The 13,508-nt window shown below is 40.8% G+C and overlaps 1 protein-coding gene across 1 annotated transcript in view; it reads left to right on the forward strand.

The window, feature by feature from the left end:
- Positions 1-2,194: 2,194 nt before the first annotated feature.
- ITGBL1 (integrin subunit beta like 1) overlaps positions 2,195-13,508 on the forward strand; it is a 158,644-nt gene continuing 147,330 nt past the window's right edge. Inside the window, exons 1-2 of the mRNA XM_032997038.2 lie at positions 2,195-2,410; positions 3,694-3,905. Of these exons, the coding sequence (XP_032852929.1) occupies positions 2,313-2,410; positions 3,694-3,905 (310 nt within the window). The 5' untranslated portion in view covers positions 2,195-2,312. The remainder of the gene's footprint in view (positions 2,411-3,693; positions 3,906-13,508) is intronic.

A 13,508-nucleotide genomic window follows, 5' to 3' on the forward strand; every position in this document is an offset into this window, starting at 1 on the left:
GGTCAACATATCATGATGGATGCCTTCTCCTTGTACATTTGAAGTTATAGTTTGCAGGCTGCTTGAATATTTTCTAAATACCTATCAGCACCAGTCTGCACAGGGGAAAAGGAGGAAGATGAACAGATGGCAACATTTTAGTTTGTGGATTAAAGATAAATTTAGTGCCAAAAGAGAATTACTATTGTTTAAAATGAAAAGCTTTCTATTTATTCTTCCCTAACTCCAGACTTCTGGCAGTTCAATTTCTGAAAATCACATTGTTCTTAAAAGTGCTCGCTTTTTGAATCTAAGGGGTTTCAATTATTTTATTTATTTATTTTAGCACTGCAAATAAATTTGAAAAACTATCATGCAGATGGAACACCTAGTGCTGCATTAAGCATGGACTTCAAAGTTCAAGAACTGTCAGAAATAAAGGCCTGCCAATATTACTTACCTTTTCACTACATCCATCAGTGTCAAATACATAAGGTTAGCACAACTGTAAACGTTCCCAAGACTGAAGCCAACAGATCACTCTTAAAACAGGATTTTTACCAGCTGCATTGCATGAGAAAATTCTGTAACATATTTGCAATACGAAATACACTAAAAAGGGCAGTATAACTGTTAAAAACTAGTATACAATATTCAACAGCTATAGATGGGGCTTTTAGAGTTTTTTACGTACTAATGCTACTTGCTCATATTTTAGGTCAAAACTATGTGTGGTATAGAGGATAGTATAATACAAGTAGAGAGCAGTTTTACACTTTACAACTTCAAGATAACCTATTAAAATAAGACAAAAGTCTTGTGTTTTAATAGTCCGTTGGAATCATGTTTGGTTTTACCCAGTGAATCTTCAGGGAATAAGAATGTATATTTAAAAATATACTAGAACAGATTTTATCCAATCTCTTCTTTTGTGTTTCAGTGACAGTTTATACTTCAACTGAATGAGTAGTTGAGTAAAAACTGGTTTTTGTAGTCCCCAAACTGGACTTTAAAGGTTCTATTGTCATCTATAAGACCAGCAGAGCAAAGTCAAATGCTTGATGATTTTTTATTCTTTTTTTTTTTTTTTTTTTTTGGAAAGATCAGTAGCAGAACTAGTTATGTTAGCAGGAATCCAGAGAATAGTACCCCTGTGTTCACTATGTAAAATGTAAGACACTTAATCACACTTCTAGGAAAGGCAATATCTGGGTCACAGGATTTTTAACTAAATCTTAAAGTGTTTTCTAGAACAGTATAATCTGTGGCATGCCAGATATTTAATATGAAAATAAAACAAGTCACTTAATTTGAGGAAGCTACAGAGAGCTTTAATCTCCAATATAGGCTCTGGAACCAGTGAAAGTTTCTTCTGTCAGCCACCTGCTTTAAAAATGCATGTGTGCATGTGTAGACTAGGACACTTATATCCTGCCATCTTTTGTGGTGGAAGTTTGCGTCTTTAAGAGCATTCCATCCCAGGGAGGTATCAGGCAATCAGTAATTTCCCAGGACAACCAGAGGGCTCAAAAAGTGTTGCAACTTTTCCATAGTATAAAGAAACACACATGACCATTCCTGCCAAATTTTGTTAATTTAGAGAGACTATCCCTCATTTTAGCTTAGTTTTAAAGCACTTCCAAAATCTCCCACTGCTCTGATGAAGTACTGGACTGTGCGTCTTAATGAGGCATTAGGAAATGGCTAACTAATAACGTTTTTGAATTTGCAGTCGCTCCGGCTGGCATAGGTCGGCAGCCCGTGGTGTCGCACAGTGCGAAGCGGTGAGCAGGTAACCCGGGGGGAGGGAGGGAAGGGAGGGACCAGGGCGGGAGGGAGGGAGGGAGGGAGGGAGGCTCTCCGGCAGCCAGGCAGGGATGCTGCAGCCGGGGAGCACTGGTCCTGTCCCCTCAGCAGTGCCCATTTCCCCCCACCATGCTAGGCAGATTATCCCACGAAGCCATCCATCAAAGGACAGGGGGATACACATACCTCGAATATTTACGGTGCCTGCACTTGGAGAATGAGACAGTTCGTTCACATCTGCGAACGGGCCACTTTTAAAACATCAAAATAAACCATCTGGCTGCGCAACTGTTTCTAATTACTTCCCTGCCTAGACTGTAAACTTCGGGGTTTGGCACCAGCCTCCCTCCCAGAGCGCTGCCCAAATCCTGCTCCCAGGCAGCTAATCAGAGCCACTGCAGCACAGGGGGAGCAGCCCCGGAGCCGGGCTTGTCCAGCTCGCAGCTCTCCGCACGCCCGGCGGGTCTGTCCGGCCGTCTGTCCCGGCCGTCTGTCTGCGGGAGCATTCCAGGTGCGGCGGACGCACCATGTACGCCCCGGGGCTGCTGGGGCTGGTGGTGCTGCTGCTGGTCACCTCGCTGCCGGCCGGGCACCCCGCGCCGCCGGCCGGCCCCCCGGCCCTGCGGTAAGTGCGGCTCGGAAGCCTCCCGGGAGGGTTGCGACTGATTTATGAGATGTCAGGAGCGTGGAGGCTGGGGTCACGGAGGGAGCGGTGAAGTGGTTTTGCGAGCTCTTCCTCTGCCTGCTTAAAAGTGACACTGAGGGACGTGCGCTGGGTGGCTGGGAACCTCAGTAGGTGTTTGTGCAAACGGTGGGGGCTATTTGCAGTGATTTATTTCATGCCTGAGATAGGTACAGACTTTTAAATCAGGGAAGGGGGAAGAGCTGGATAGTGATGACTCCTTACACCCAAACCTCTAAATTGTGCTGCCCGAGTGGAGCAAGCGCCTCACCACAAAGCCTCTGTGTTCCTGCTCCTTGGTGCAGAGGCACAGCAAGGCACACTGCCCTTTGCTCTGCCCCTCCACCAGGACCAGCACCTGTCTGCCCTTAGAGCCAGCAGCTCCTTCACTCCAGAGCCTGCCAGATCTACTGTCTGAGAAGTACAGGTATTAGTTACCTGAATCTGCAGTATTCCCTAGCATGGTGAACATGGATTTTTGGCTTGGCCACTCCTTTGTTCTTTTTTCCTACCATCCAACTGCTGATGAGACAATGTGTGATTTTCCCTGTGTACGTCCTGAAAGTCCTGATCTCTGTGTGCTCCAGTGCACGGTACAATTTCATGGCAGAGCTGCAAATCTTCAGATCTAGCATCCGGATTCTGCTGACTTTACTAAAAACACAGCCACAAACTACACTATTGCATGGAAAGCAGTGATTACTTCAGTTTCCTTTTCCAATGAAAGCATAGATCCTATATATCTGACAACCAGAAGGATTACTTTGGCAAATGTATTTTATTAGAATCAACCATAGGTTTGCTTTGCAGTACCACGTATTCCCATCGTGCTACCCAGGTGTTTGGATGTATATGTCTTTTCTAAACCTTCTGGAATAATTCAGATCAAAATGTTTCACGGTAGATAATCAGACTACACATGTATATGCATATATACCAGATATGCATAATGAAAAAGAAGACGAGCCTAATGCAGTTAACAAGGTAAGTAAAATATAACAAAAGCATTTTGGCAGGTAGCAGTGAGATTTCTGATAGAAGAATATTGGGTGATTTGTGGCAAGTAGTAGTTCACAACCGTAACTGAAGTGGTGGCCTTGAAAATATTCTGGTGATCGTCTGAAGCCATGGCAGGGGGGTGGCTTCCCATGAGCCAAGCTCTCATCGGCCCTGGGCTCCAGCCCCTAGCTTTGGCCACAGCTTGTTCTGCTTGCTGTCCTCGGCAGGAGCGGTTTGGGTGGTGTTTCCTCGTGCTGGCTGTCCCGGACTGAGTCGGATCTGAGGTGCCGCGTCCCAGGGGGGAAGCTGTGCAGTGACCGAGGCAGATGTGAGTGTGGAGTCTGTGTCTGCCAAGTGACGGAGTCCGGCAAATACTACGGCCCGCTCTGCGAGTGCCACGACTGGGTGTGCGAGATCTATGACGGGAAGATCTGCGCAGGTAAGGAAACCACTGTGGTGACAGAATCGTAGAAAATCAAGAGTATATATTATAACCAGAGGTATGTTGGGAACACAGCACACTGATATAATAGAGACACGGCTACGTATGTGCACCTGAACCATGACTGAAGGGGATTGTGGGCACATCCAAGGATTTCAACAGATTAAAGGAGATGAGTCAAAGGCACCGTCTCTGCCATAAAATGAGACTTTGCCCAGAGCAGCTTCATCTGCAGCAGGGGCAAAAGCAGGAGCTGCTTTGGGTTGGAAGCTCTGCAAACTGTGTTTTGAATCTAATACGTGACACAATATTGCATGTGTTTTTCACATTATATTGCTGCATTTGAACTGTTTGCCTAATGATGGCATATGGTATCTACCAAGGCTTTAAACTGTCTCTGAACCATCAATTTTGTCTCGTAATTATTTTTTTTTCTTCTCCTGCTGTGAAGAAGAAGGTTTGCTGTAACAGGTAACACACTGAGGGACTATAAATATGAAAACTCTGTTTTTCTCTAAGTAATGATAATGCTTTCCAAATAGAGACTCAAAACAATGTAATTGTATTGTGGTTTCAGAGATTTCCCCACTGACACTGTATTCTTCAGTGACAGATGAAATAACATACATTTCTGGGACAGAATTTAGTCCCTGGCAGTTGTTGGAACATGTTGCTTGGTTTGCATCTAAACATTATCACTCTTTCATCTTTCCAGCTGTCTTTACTTAGGTTTCTGGGCTATTTCAGTCAGATTTTGGACTTTTTTTTTTTTTTTTTTTTTTTTTTTTTTTTTAAGCAGCTTAGTATAGGATTTTAGAAAAAAGCAGGGAGAAGAAGAAATGCCATCACATTCCTAAGGGGATTCAGCCTGGAGCTTGATGAAAGGGGCCAGAAGGGTACTTCATTTCTAGTATCCCTTCTTCAACAGCTTTACCAGATTCACATAAACGTGTCATCTTTTCAGGCCAAAAACTGCAATTAGGTCAATGGGAATGTTACAGGAATTCTCCTAGTAAGAGGACAATACAAATGCATTCCAGCAGTGGGTTTGGCAAATTTTGTAGGAAAAAAAGAGCAACTTATTTTAGCAGCTATGTATCTAAGAATAAGGAGTCCAATAATAACATGAAAAGATCAAGGATGGGATTATGAGAAAAATATTTTCATTTGGCACCTATGACTTTAGAGTTTTATGGAGAAAATGATTTATAGACTCTGTAGTTAGCAGTGTTAAGTCCAGTTACATAAGAAATATCGGCGGTCCACTGGTCATTTCAGTGCTTTGCTGTCCCAAACATGAATTTTCTGATTGCTGGTGTGATTTCAATATACTTGCTATTATTGCTGGGGTAGTTGTATAAACTGAAACTGAAAGCTCCTTCGAATTTAATATCATGCTACAAACCCCACTATTATGTTCATGTTAAGGTCACAAGCCGTGGCTGCAAATTTTGTCAGTGTTTTGGTGGAAGTGAGTGCTGACATGACAAACAAACCCAAGAGATTTCTAATAATATTTAGCTTCAGTGTGGCACTTCATGAAGGTGTTTGAAGATGTGAATGTTAAGTGATTAAATGTTTTTTTAGAAAACAACTTTTTGTAGTTGTCACCTTTTATAACCGGAGTATTGATGCTGCGCTACCACTGAGGTGCCAAATAATTTAAATTCACTCTTCTGGAAAAAAAGTAGTAAAGAATTCAGTACAGAGTCATGGTGAGGGAAACAGCTATGAAGGGCCTAGGGTTTTTGTTTCTTTGTTTTGTTTGGTTTTGTTTTTTTTTTTTTTGGCAGTGGTGCTGAAAGTCCAGCTGACTTTGTTGGAGTCCAGGGCTACCCAGGAGTGCAGGAGAGTGGCCGGGGGTAACTCCTTCAGGGATGGGACACGGGGTCTGGGTCCGAGTGGTGAAACTTCACCTGTGCTCCCTGCCCTCTTCATTTCCTCTCCATGTTTTCAGGCACTTTAAGTTGTGTGTATATGGGAGGAGGGGAGAATAGAAAAGGTGGTCAGATCTGGTATAACTGTCAGAAAACTCATCCTTATGTTGTACAAATAGCTTCTCTTCCCCTCCCTTCCCCCCCCCCCCCCCCCCCCCCACTTAGTGAACTTCATCTTTTGATGTTTCCTAACATTATGTGACTAAGCTGATTTCCCATGTATGACATACTTCCATTTCTTTGCATTTCTGAGCACATTTTTTGACCCAGTGATGAAATTGTTTCCTTTAGGTGAATAGCCATAATGTCTTACTGCAGTTTTACTCCTGTTTCTTGCTTTGTTTTTCTTTTTCCTATACTTATTTTGATATTTGATGTCCTATTTCATTGTGGGTCTCTCCTGATGAGTACAACAACAACTCCTGCCTTGTACCACATGCAGAACTTCACGACACTAATTGAATATTCCTCTAGAGAGCCATGATATTTGAGATTAAATCTGTATCAGACAAGCTGCTTTTCAAGCTGCCAGTGATGCCTTTTTCAAGTGACTGATGTCTAATCACTGGTGATGTTCATATTCAGAGTTGAACAGGCAGAATTGTTTGAGTCAGAAGTGCCAAAGGTAATTGTGTTTCCCTGCCAGTCAGTTCAGACATATTTCCACTTCCCTCTCCTGTCCCAAACTAAACAAAATACTTAGTTGCTCAATATGTAGCTCATTATCTTCAAGGCACTTTCTGGGTCAGATCCACCTTCTGGACCCGTCATTGGATAGCTATTCTGAAGAGGGAAGGCCTGAAGATAGAGAAGATGTTTATCTGTTTATGATTTGCTTTTTCTTACCATCTTATATAAGCAATGGGAAAGAGATTATGCTGAGTAGTGAAGAGCAGATGCAAATATCTCTGGCCTTTTACCCTCCCTTGAGACTTCTCTGCTGTATTTCCCTTTTACAATGTTTACAGGTGCTTTAGAGGGAATTCTGATCTTTTTTTTTTTGCCTTTTATCCCACTGAGAATGTTAAAGCAATAGGTGATCTCTCATGGAGGCAGAAACAAAGAAGAGAGAAATGAAGTGCTGTAGACTGAGTCACTGAGTCTCCTGTCCTCCTCAGCAGCCTTTTTATCTGTCTGCTGTGTGATAGGGTGTAGAGGAAAGAAGAGTAGAGTCCCAATACTGTCATTCTCTTTGCAATGTTGGTGACATCTTTATTTTGTTGTTTACTGATGGTCTTCAAGGAGATGAGCTAAAAGGAGGAAGACTGAATCAAACACTTAATCAAAACCCCAAAGGATTTATGCTTCATTCATAGCAGACAATATATTGGTTGCTATTTATTTGCAAATAGTAGATCTGACCTCAGATATCATCTATTGCCTCAGGCTTTCTTAGCATAAGTGGAGCCTGTGTTGTGTGTGAAGTGGAATGTGGCACTATTCCTATCACATCACAGCTTGATACCTATTTTTCTGTGGCTTTACAGTATAGAAAAAAATCCATTTTGGTGTGGGTTTTTTTTGTTTGTTTGTTTGGGGTTTTTTTGTGTTTGTTTTTTTTTTTTTTTTTTTTTTTTTTCCTAGTTAATCTTTTTTTACTGTGCCTGTCATTAATGAAGATAGAAAAAGTAAACTAAGCATAGACTTCCATGGCCAAGTGGAGTGGGAACACTCTAGATATTTCTAGAGAACAGACCATAGAAATTGCCAGCTGGGATGAAACAGTATGATTGCACTGCTCATAGTTGGTGAGATCAAGGGGCAGATATGATTCGGCGACAGCATAGAGACCAACGTTTAAAGAAGATTTCTCTTTGCTCAGACCTATATTAATTGTCTTTATTTTTTTTTTCCATAAAGATTTTATAAACATTTTTCTTCCTAACTATCTTCTACACCTACTGAATGACAGTGACTCTGTGTGATTTACCACTGCCATAAGCAGTTGCTAGAGAACTTTCATTGCCACTGATCAAGCCAGTGAAATATTTTTGTTTCTTTCTCCAAAACTATAGTTGCGGTAAGTGCTGTACCTATTTTAAGATTAGTTCAGCAATGTAATGGCAGTGTTAGTCGTAGATTTTCACAGCCAGAAGTGTTATCATAGTTATGTGAAGGACAGAAAGATATGAGTGCCATTATTTTCCACTCTGTAAGGCTTTAAACTATGCAGAGAGCACAAGTGGAAAATTAAATTGACAAGAAGTGGTTGCAGAGACACAAGATAAGTCCGAATTAAAGTATTGTTGTAATACGTAGTTATGCATCCATGTGAGTTTATTGGATATGTGGCCCTATATATTGGTTGGAGAGAGTTAGGAAATTGAGAATGGAATTTGGAGAACATTTTGACCTGAGGACTGCTCTTTGCACAAAAGCTGAATAGTGTTTTTAGGCAGAGCTATCTTAGCTGAGTTGGAAATGTTCTTACAACTGTACCTTTGTATTTGTACTGAAGGGAGGTCTGACACACTGATTTTTCATTGAGCAGCATTTCTTGCTAAAAGCGTGAAGAAAAGCCGGTCTGTGACCTGCATTGATTGCCATTTGATCTGGAGTGAAATTCAAAGCCCTGGACTTTGAGAACAGGTGTAAACCTCTTCTCGGTCAGAGGCCGTGTTTGCAAAGATTCAGCTGTGGCACATGTGGTCATTGGAGACACAGCCTCCTAAAAAGACCAAGTTAAAAATAGGGCAGGAGGCTACTGATGAAAATGAAGGTTACAGTTCTTGTCTGACCCGGCTTGCTTTAGTCTGGATTTCAGAACTTGGCTTAAGTGACATTTCCTCCTGGAGTAGGGGTTTGTAGGTCTGATAATAGCATAGGTATTCATCTCAAAACAGGTCCCCCAGATTCTAGTAGAAGTGAAACTGTGATAGCATAGACCTCATTGCAGCCTCCTTGTGTTGCCAAGTGCACGAGGTCCTGGCAGATTTACAAAACACAAGTTAAAAGCCTGTACTATTCTCAGTTTTATGCTGTTGGTACCTGATCTGGGTAAACTCAAGCAGCCTTTGATACATCTACAATTGTTGTAGTTCCTAGTGAAGTGTGTACATTCATAGCAGTGGCACGCAAGGCATGAGGATGAAGCTCAGAGAGAGGCACTGCGACAGGGATTACTGGAAGGGAAGCATTTAAAAAGTATCTTAATAAATGATTTGTAGCTAAATGCCCAACCCTCATTTTGGACACCTTTATCTGCAGATACTACTCATGGGAAATACGTGATAGTTTAAAAACGAAAAGTGAGTACACTGGGCATGTGGAAGGAGAGGCTTTTTGCAGCATCTGGCAGAGCTGGAATGCAGCCCCTCAGGCCATCACCAACAGCAAAGCAGTGGGGGGAGCAGCAACTCCTTCACCTTTTGCCCTTCTTTAGACCTAGGTGACAAGATTATCTGTTGCAGAGAAAAAGCAAATGTTTTGTGCAAGTTTTGACAATGTAATTAAGTGTTGTGAAGTGTGTCTGAATTTTTATGCTATTCACAGACTGATAATGAGCTGAAGTATTTTTTTATTTATTTGAAAGCATACCCTTTATGACGAAATGGCTTTCACAGACTGACTCCTTTTATCAATATTTGTTTCATTACCATTAATATGGAGAAGACATGGATGATAGAAATTAGATATGTATTTAATGCTGCAGAAAGCATATTAATGATCTTACCTGCTTCAGTGGCAGGATTTTATTAAGTGTTCTTATGACATCCTTTGTCAGACAGACTGACTGGCTTGACAAGATTTTCTATGCTTGTTAAAGTTTTATTGTTGATAGCCAGTCCTGTAAAGGGCTTCAAACCATCCATTGCTTCTACCACTGGACTGTAGACCTTTCAGTGTAGGTGTTCCCTGGATATTGTCCTGACAAGGAACATGTTAACTGATGTAAAAAGTTTCCATGAGCTTTTTTAGGAGGACAGAACACATTGCTAATGCTGTCCCAGGAAAAAGGGAAATTTGTGCCTAAAAAAGACTGGTGCTTGACTGCCATATAAAGAAAGACCCCAAAGTATATATGTGCTACAGGAATTTATCAGTATTTTAACTGGAGTGTATGGTGGTGGCGGGAGGACACATTACTTTGTAGTGCACCACAGTTCTGTTGCTGGAGTCAAATTTCCTTTGGAGCTGTAAAGACTGTGAAGAACAAGGCAAAGGTGAAGGAGCTGGAATTTGAGAGGTTTTATTTGATTTTCTGTCTTTGATTTCTTTGAGGTTTTTTTACTTTTCCCTAGGAAGAGAGGATTGTTTTGGCCTAAACCACTTGCAAGCCCCGATCCTAGTAATAATTCTAGATTGAAGAGACACGTACCCAGACCCAGTGAGGTATGTTTTCCTCCACTCCTCTGTTCCACATCTGAGTATACAATTAAAAAATATTATTCTTTTAAACAATGTTTTAAAAGGCTATTTAAAAGCTTCCTTTCCTAGCGATTGAGTGAGTTTTTATTCGCAGATAGGGGTTTGTGAGTTGACACATAGAGAGTGGGCTGGAACACCAACTCAAGCACTTACATGATCAGATTCTCATATGAAGAGGGATAAAGATTTAAAAGAATTTAAATGTGGTTGCACTTGTCCCCTTTCTTGAAAGAGCAGTTACATTCCTAAAGCTCCCAAGACCTGCTTTGCCCTTATGCCTGTCCACCTGAGTAGCAGCAGTGGTATAATCTGGGGCATTTTCTTGCCAGGGGCTTAAGGAGTGACAGTCAGAGTCTTTGGAGGCATATCTGGGGCATTTTGTGGGGAAAATGGCTGGGAGTGACAACTGTGACCCTGACAGGTGGGGCTGAGTAATAACTTTGTGATTGGGAAGATGTTACAGCCGAATGCTATTGCCTTGGCAGGGTCATGTAGCAGCAGATGTTGTATCTGCACCACCTGGTCACAGTTAGTGTGTTCCTGTGGGTGATGATGGGGGTGAGTGGGCTGTGGGAGAATCCTCCTGTGCCCCAAACTGACTGCTACAGTCTACCTTCCTCAGTCATGCTTTTTACAGTCCTCTGCTTCCAGCAGCTCCAGGTCAGTCTTTTAAACCAGGTGGTGTCAATCATTTTAAATATCGGGGATGTTAGCTTTCATGATCTACAGTTAGATACTACTAAATGCAAAAATAGATCTTTTAAAAGAATTTTTCTAGCTTTGCATGTAATTTCCTATTTAATTAAAAGGACTTTTTAAAGTTATTTAAATCTTGAAGTTTTGCAGTTGACAGTTCACAAATGCTAAATCTGACTTTCTACCTGTAGTGAAAGGTCCTGTGCATTTGCACCATGATATGACTTTTAATGTTGTATTCATTGTGTTTTTTTCAGTGGACTTATGCTTCAATGACAGGAGAGAAATGGTTGCTTCCTGATATTTGAAATGGTTTAGTTTACAAACTTGATAACATATTATTTAAAGCAAGATATGAATGTTAATCATTTACCTTTGTCCATTAGTTTGTTTGAAATGTGGGGAACACATGAACACATATGGCAAAGCAGTTTGTTGTCATGTAACACAGATTTCCTCATGCCCTATTTCCTGACTCCAAATGTTTTAAGCTACATTTTACTGAAAGTCACTGGATATTTGCTAAATTCAATGGTGCAAGCTGATTGAGTCTCAGAGGCCAGAAGCCCCTCTTCTTAAGAAAACCCTCTTCCTCTCCACTTCTTGAAACATCCAGACTAATTTATTGTCTGTCCTATGTATCATTATCCAAGTGAGAGCAGATTAGATTTATGAAAAAACCCAGTGTGTTTCCAGCTTAAAAGTGTTCCACCTATAAATAAAGAAGTGAATTTGTAGCAAATCAATACCGCAGAGAATGGGTCAGACAAAGAGTTTATTCTGAATATTCTGAAATAACTTTGATTAACCAAGCTAAGAGTAACCATTTTCAAAGCTATTCCAGAAGGATAGACTTCTAAACAGAAATAAGGTTTGAAGTTCATATACCTTTAAGCTTAGTGTGAAAAGATTATAAAGAAATGTTGACAACTGCAGGTGCAGCGACATGCTTGGTAGACTGCATTCCAGACAACAATCCTCAAAATGGTGGTTTGTAAAGTCATGTGTTGAAGTATTACTGGAGAAGTGCTTACCTCTCACTTCAGGAACAGGGAAGAACTGAAATGGAGAAGGACAACAAATTTCATCTTATGAGAGAATTTGCAGAAGGTCCAAATTGTGCTGAACAGTAGCCGTGCCATGACAAAAAGACATATAAAAATATGTTGCCCTGAATACTTTTGCAGAATTGTGTCTTTTATTCACTATATTCTTTACATGTAAAAATCCACTTATGTGGGCTCTGGGAACATACCACACTTTTACCCTAATGATCTACACTAACTTGGTTCTTTCTCGAGCAGCTTTTAAACTGGAAAGAATAGTGGCAATGAATGAAGTGTACAACTGCAGTCTGACTTGCAGTGATAAGGCTGAGACCTTCTGTTACAGAATCATAGAAGTCAGTATTACAAATTTACTTAGCTTTTTGTCTGGTGCCTTTGTAGTTAGGTAAATTCTGTGGGAAGCAGATAACCAGTCAGAAATGTATTTAAAATCAGAAAATGATCTTGAAGCACTTCATTGGAGTACTGTTGTAGGACTGGTACTTCTAATGACCATCTTTTGAAAGAATTTAATTTCATTGTCACTTCTGTTTCAAGTCACAGATAATCCTCATCACAAACACAGCAAGTGTAATGAAGCACAACTCCCACTCTGTGCTTAGAAAGAGTTCCAGGTGCCAGATATCACCAAAAGAAAATTGCCCATCACCTCCAGAAAGGTCAGTTTCTCTAGATGGGAATTGAGAATGAAGGAGCAATTGCAATTGAACACAACTACTCTCTGTTTATTTGGGTTTGCCTACAGTCTGCGTTTGTGTATATCCATTTACTTAAGGCAAAACGCTCAAGTTTTAAAATTATCCTTTATGAAAAAAAAAAAAAATCAGGTTTAGCTGGCCCAGCTCTCCTTTAGCTTCTTAAGCCTGGTTGATATAGCCGCTACAGCTTAACTTAAGGCTGGCGTGCCCCGGAGAGCTCTTGGAGCAATGTCATTGTTACTTCCATTACTGAAAATCCATTTGAGAACTTCCCAGAACAAGCCACTCTGTGTAACCTCTTCCTCTGCCAATACCTCCACTGTTCAGACATTGAACTTTTCTTCTCTTTCCCAGATATACTCCTTTCTCATTGCCAGGGCTTTAGGGTATCATCTTATAGTGAGAGGGACTGGTACATTTACTACTGCCTTTTTTATTTCCCAAGACTACTTAGTTAATTGAAGCATAGAGGGGAAATGTTAGAGTATATCATTCACATTGGTTGTAAACTGATTACCTTGATATGTGGCCTCTTCTAAACAGAGAGGCTTAACTGTGGCATAAATTTGTGTATCACAATAAAAAATAATCGTGCAAGGTATTTTCAAGATTTATAATTCTTAACTTCCTACTAGCTTTGTGTATGTGATGTACAAATACAACAAAAAGTTGATTTGAGATAGGATTGGCAAAATTACCAAACCCCAGTCATGTATTTTGTTAGATTTAGTAGTGGATCCCGTCACTCATCTCTACTCTTCAGGTTAAAAAATGTTTTAATAAAAGCAAATGGTGTGGCTTTTTTTTAAATCCAGACAGAAGCCTGTGTTTTCT

The sequence above is a fragment of the Tyto alba genome, unplaced genomic scaffold, assembly GCF_018691265.1.
Source record: "Tyto alba isolate M040663 unplaced genomic scaffold, T.alba_DEE_v4.0 Super-Scaffold_45, whole genome shotgun sequence".
In the NCBI taxonomy this organism is placed as follows: domain Eukaryota; kingdom Metazoa; phylum Chordata; class Aves; order Strigiformes; family Tytonidae; genus Tyto; species Tyto alba.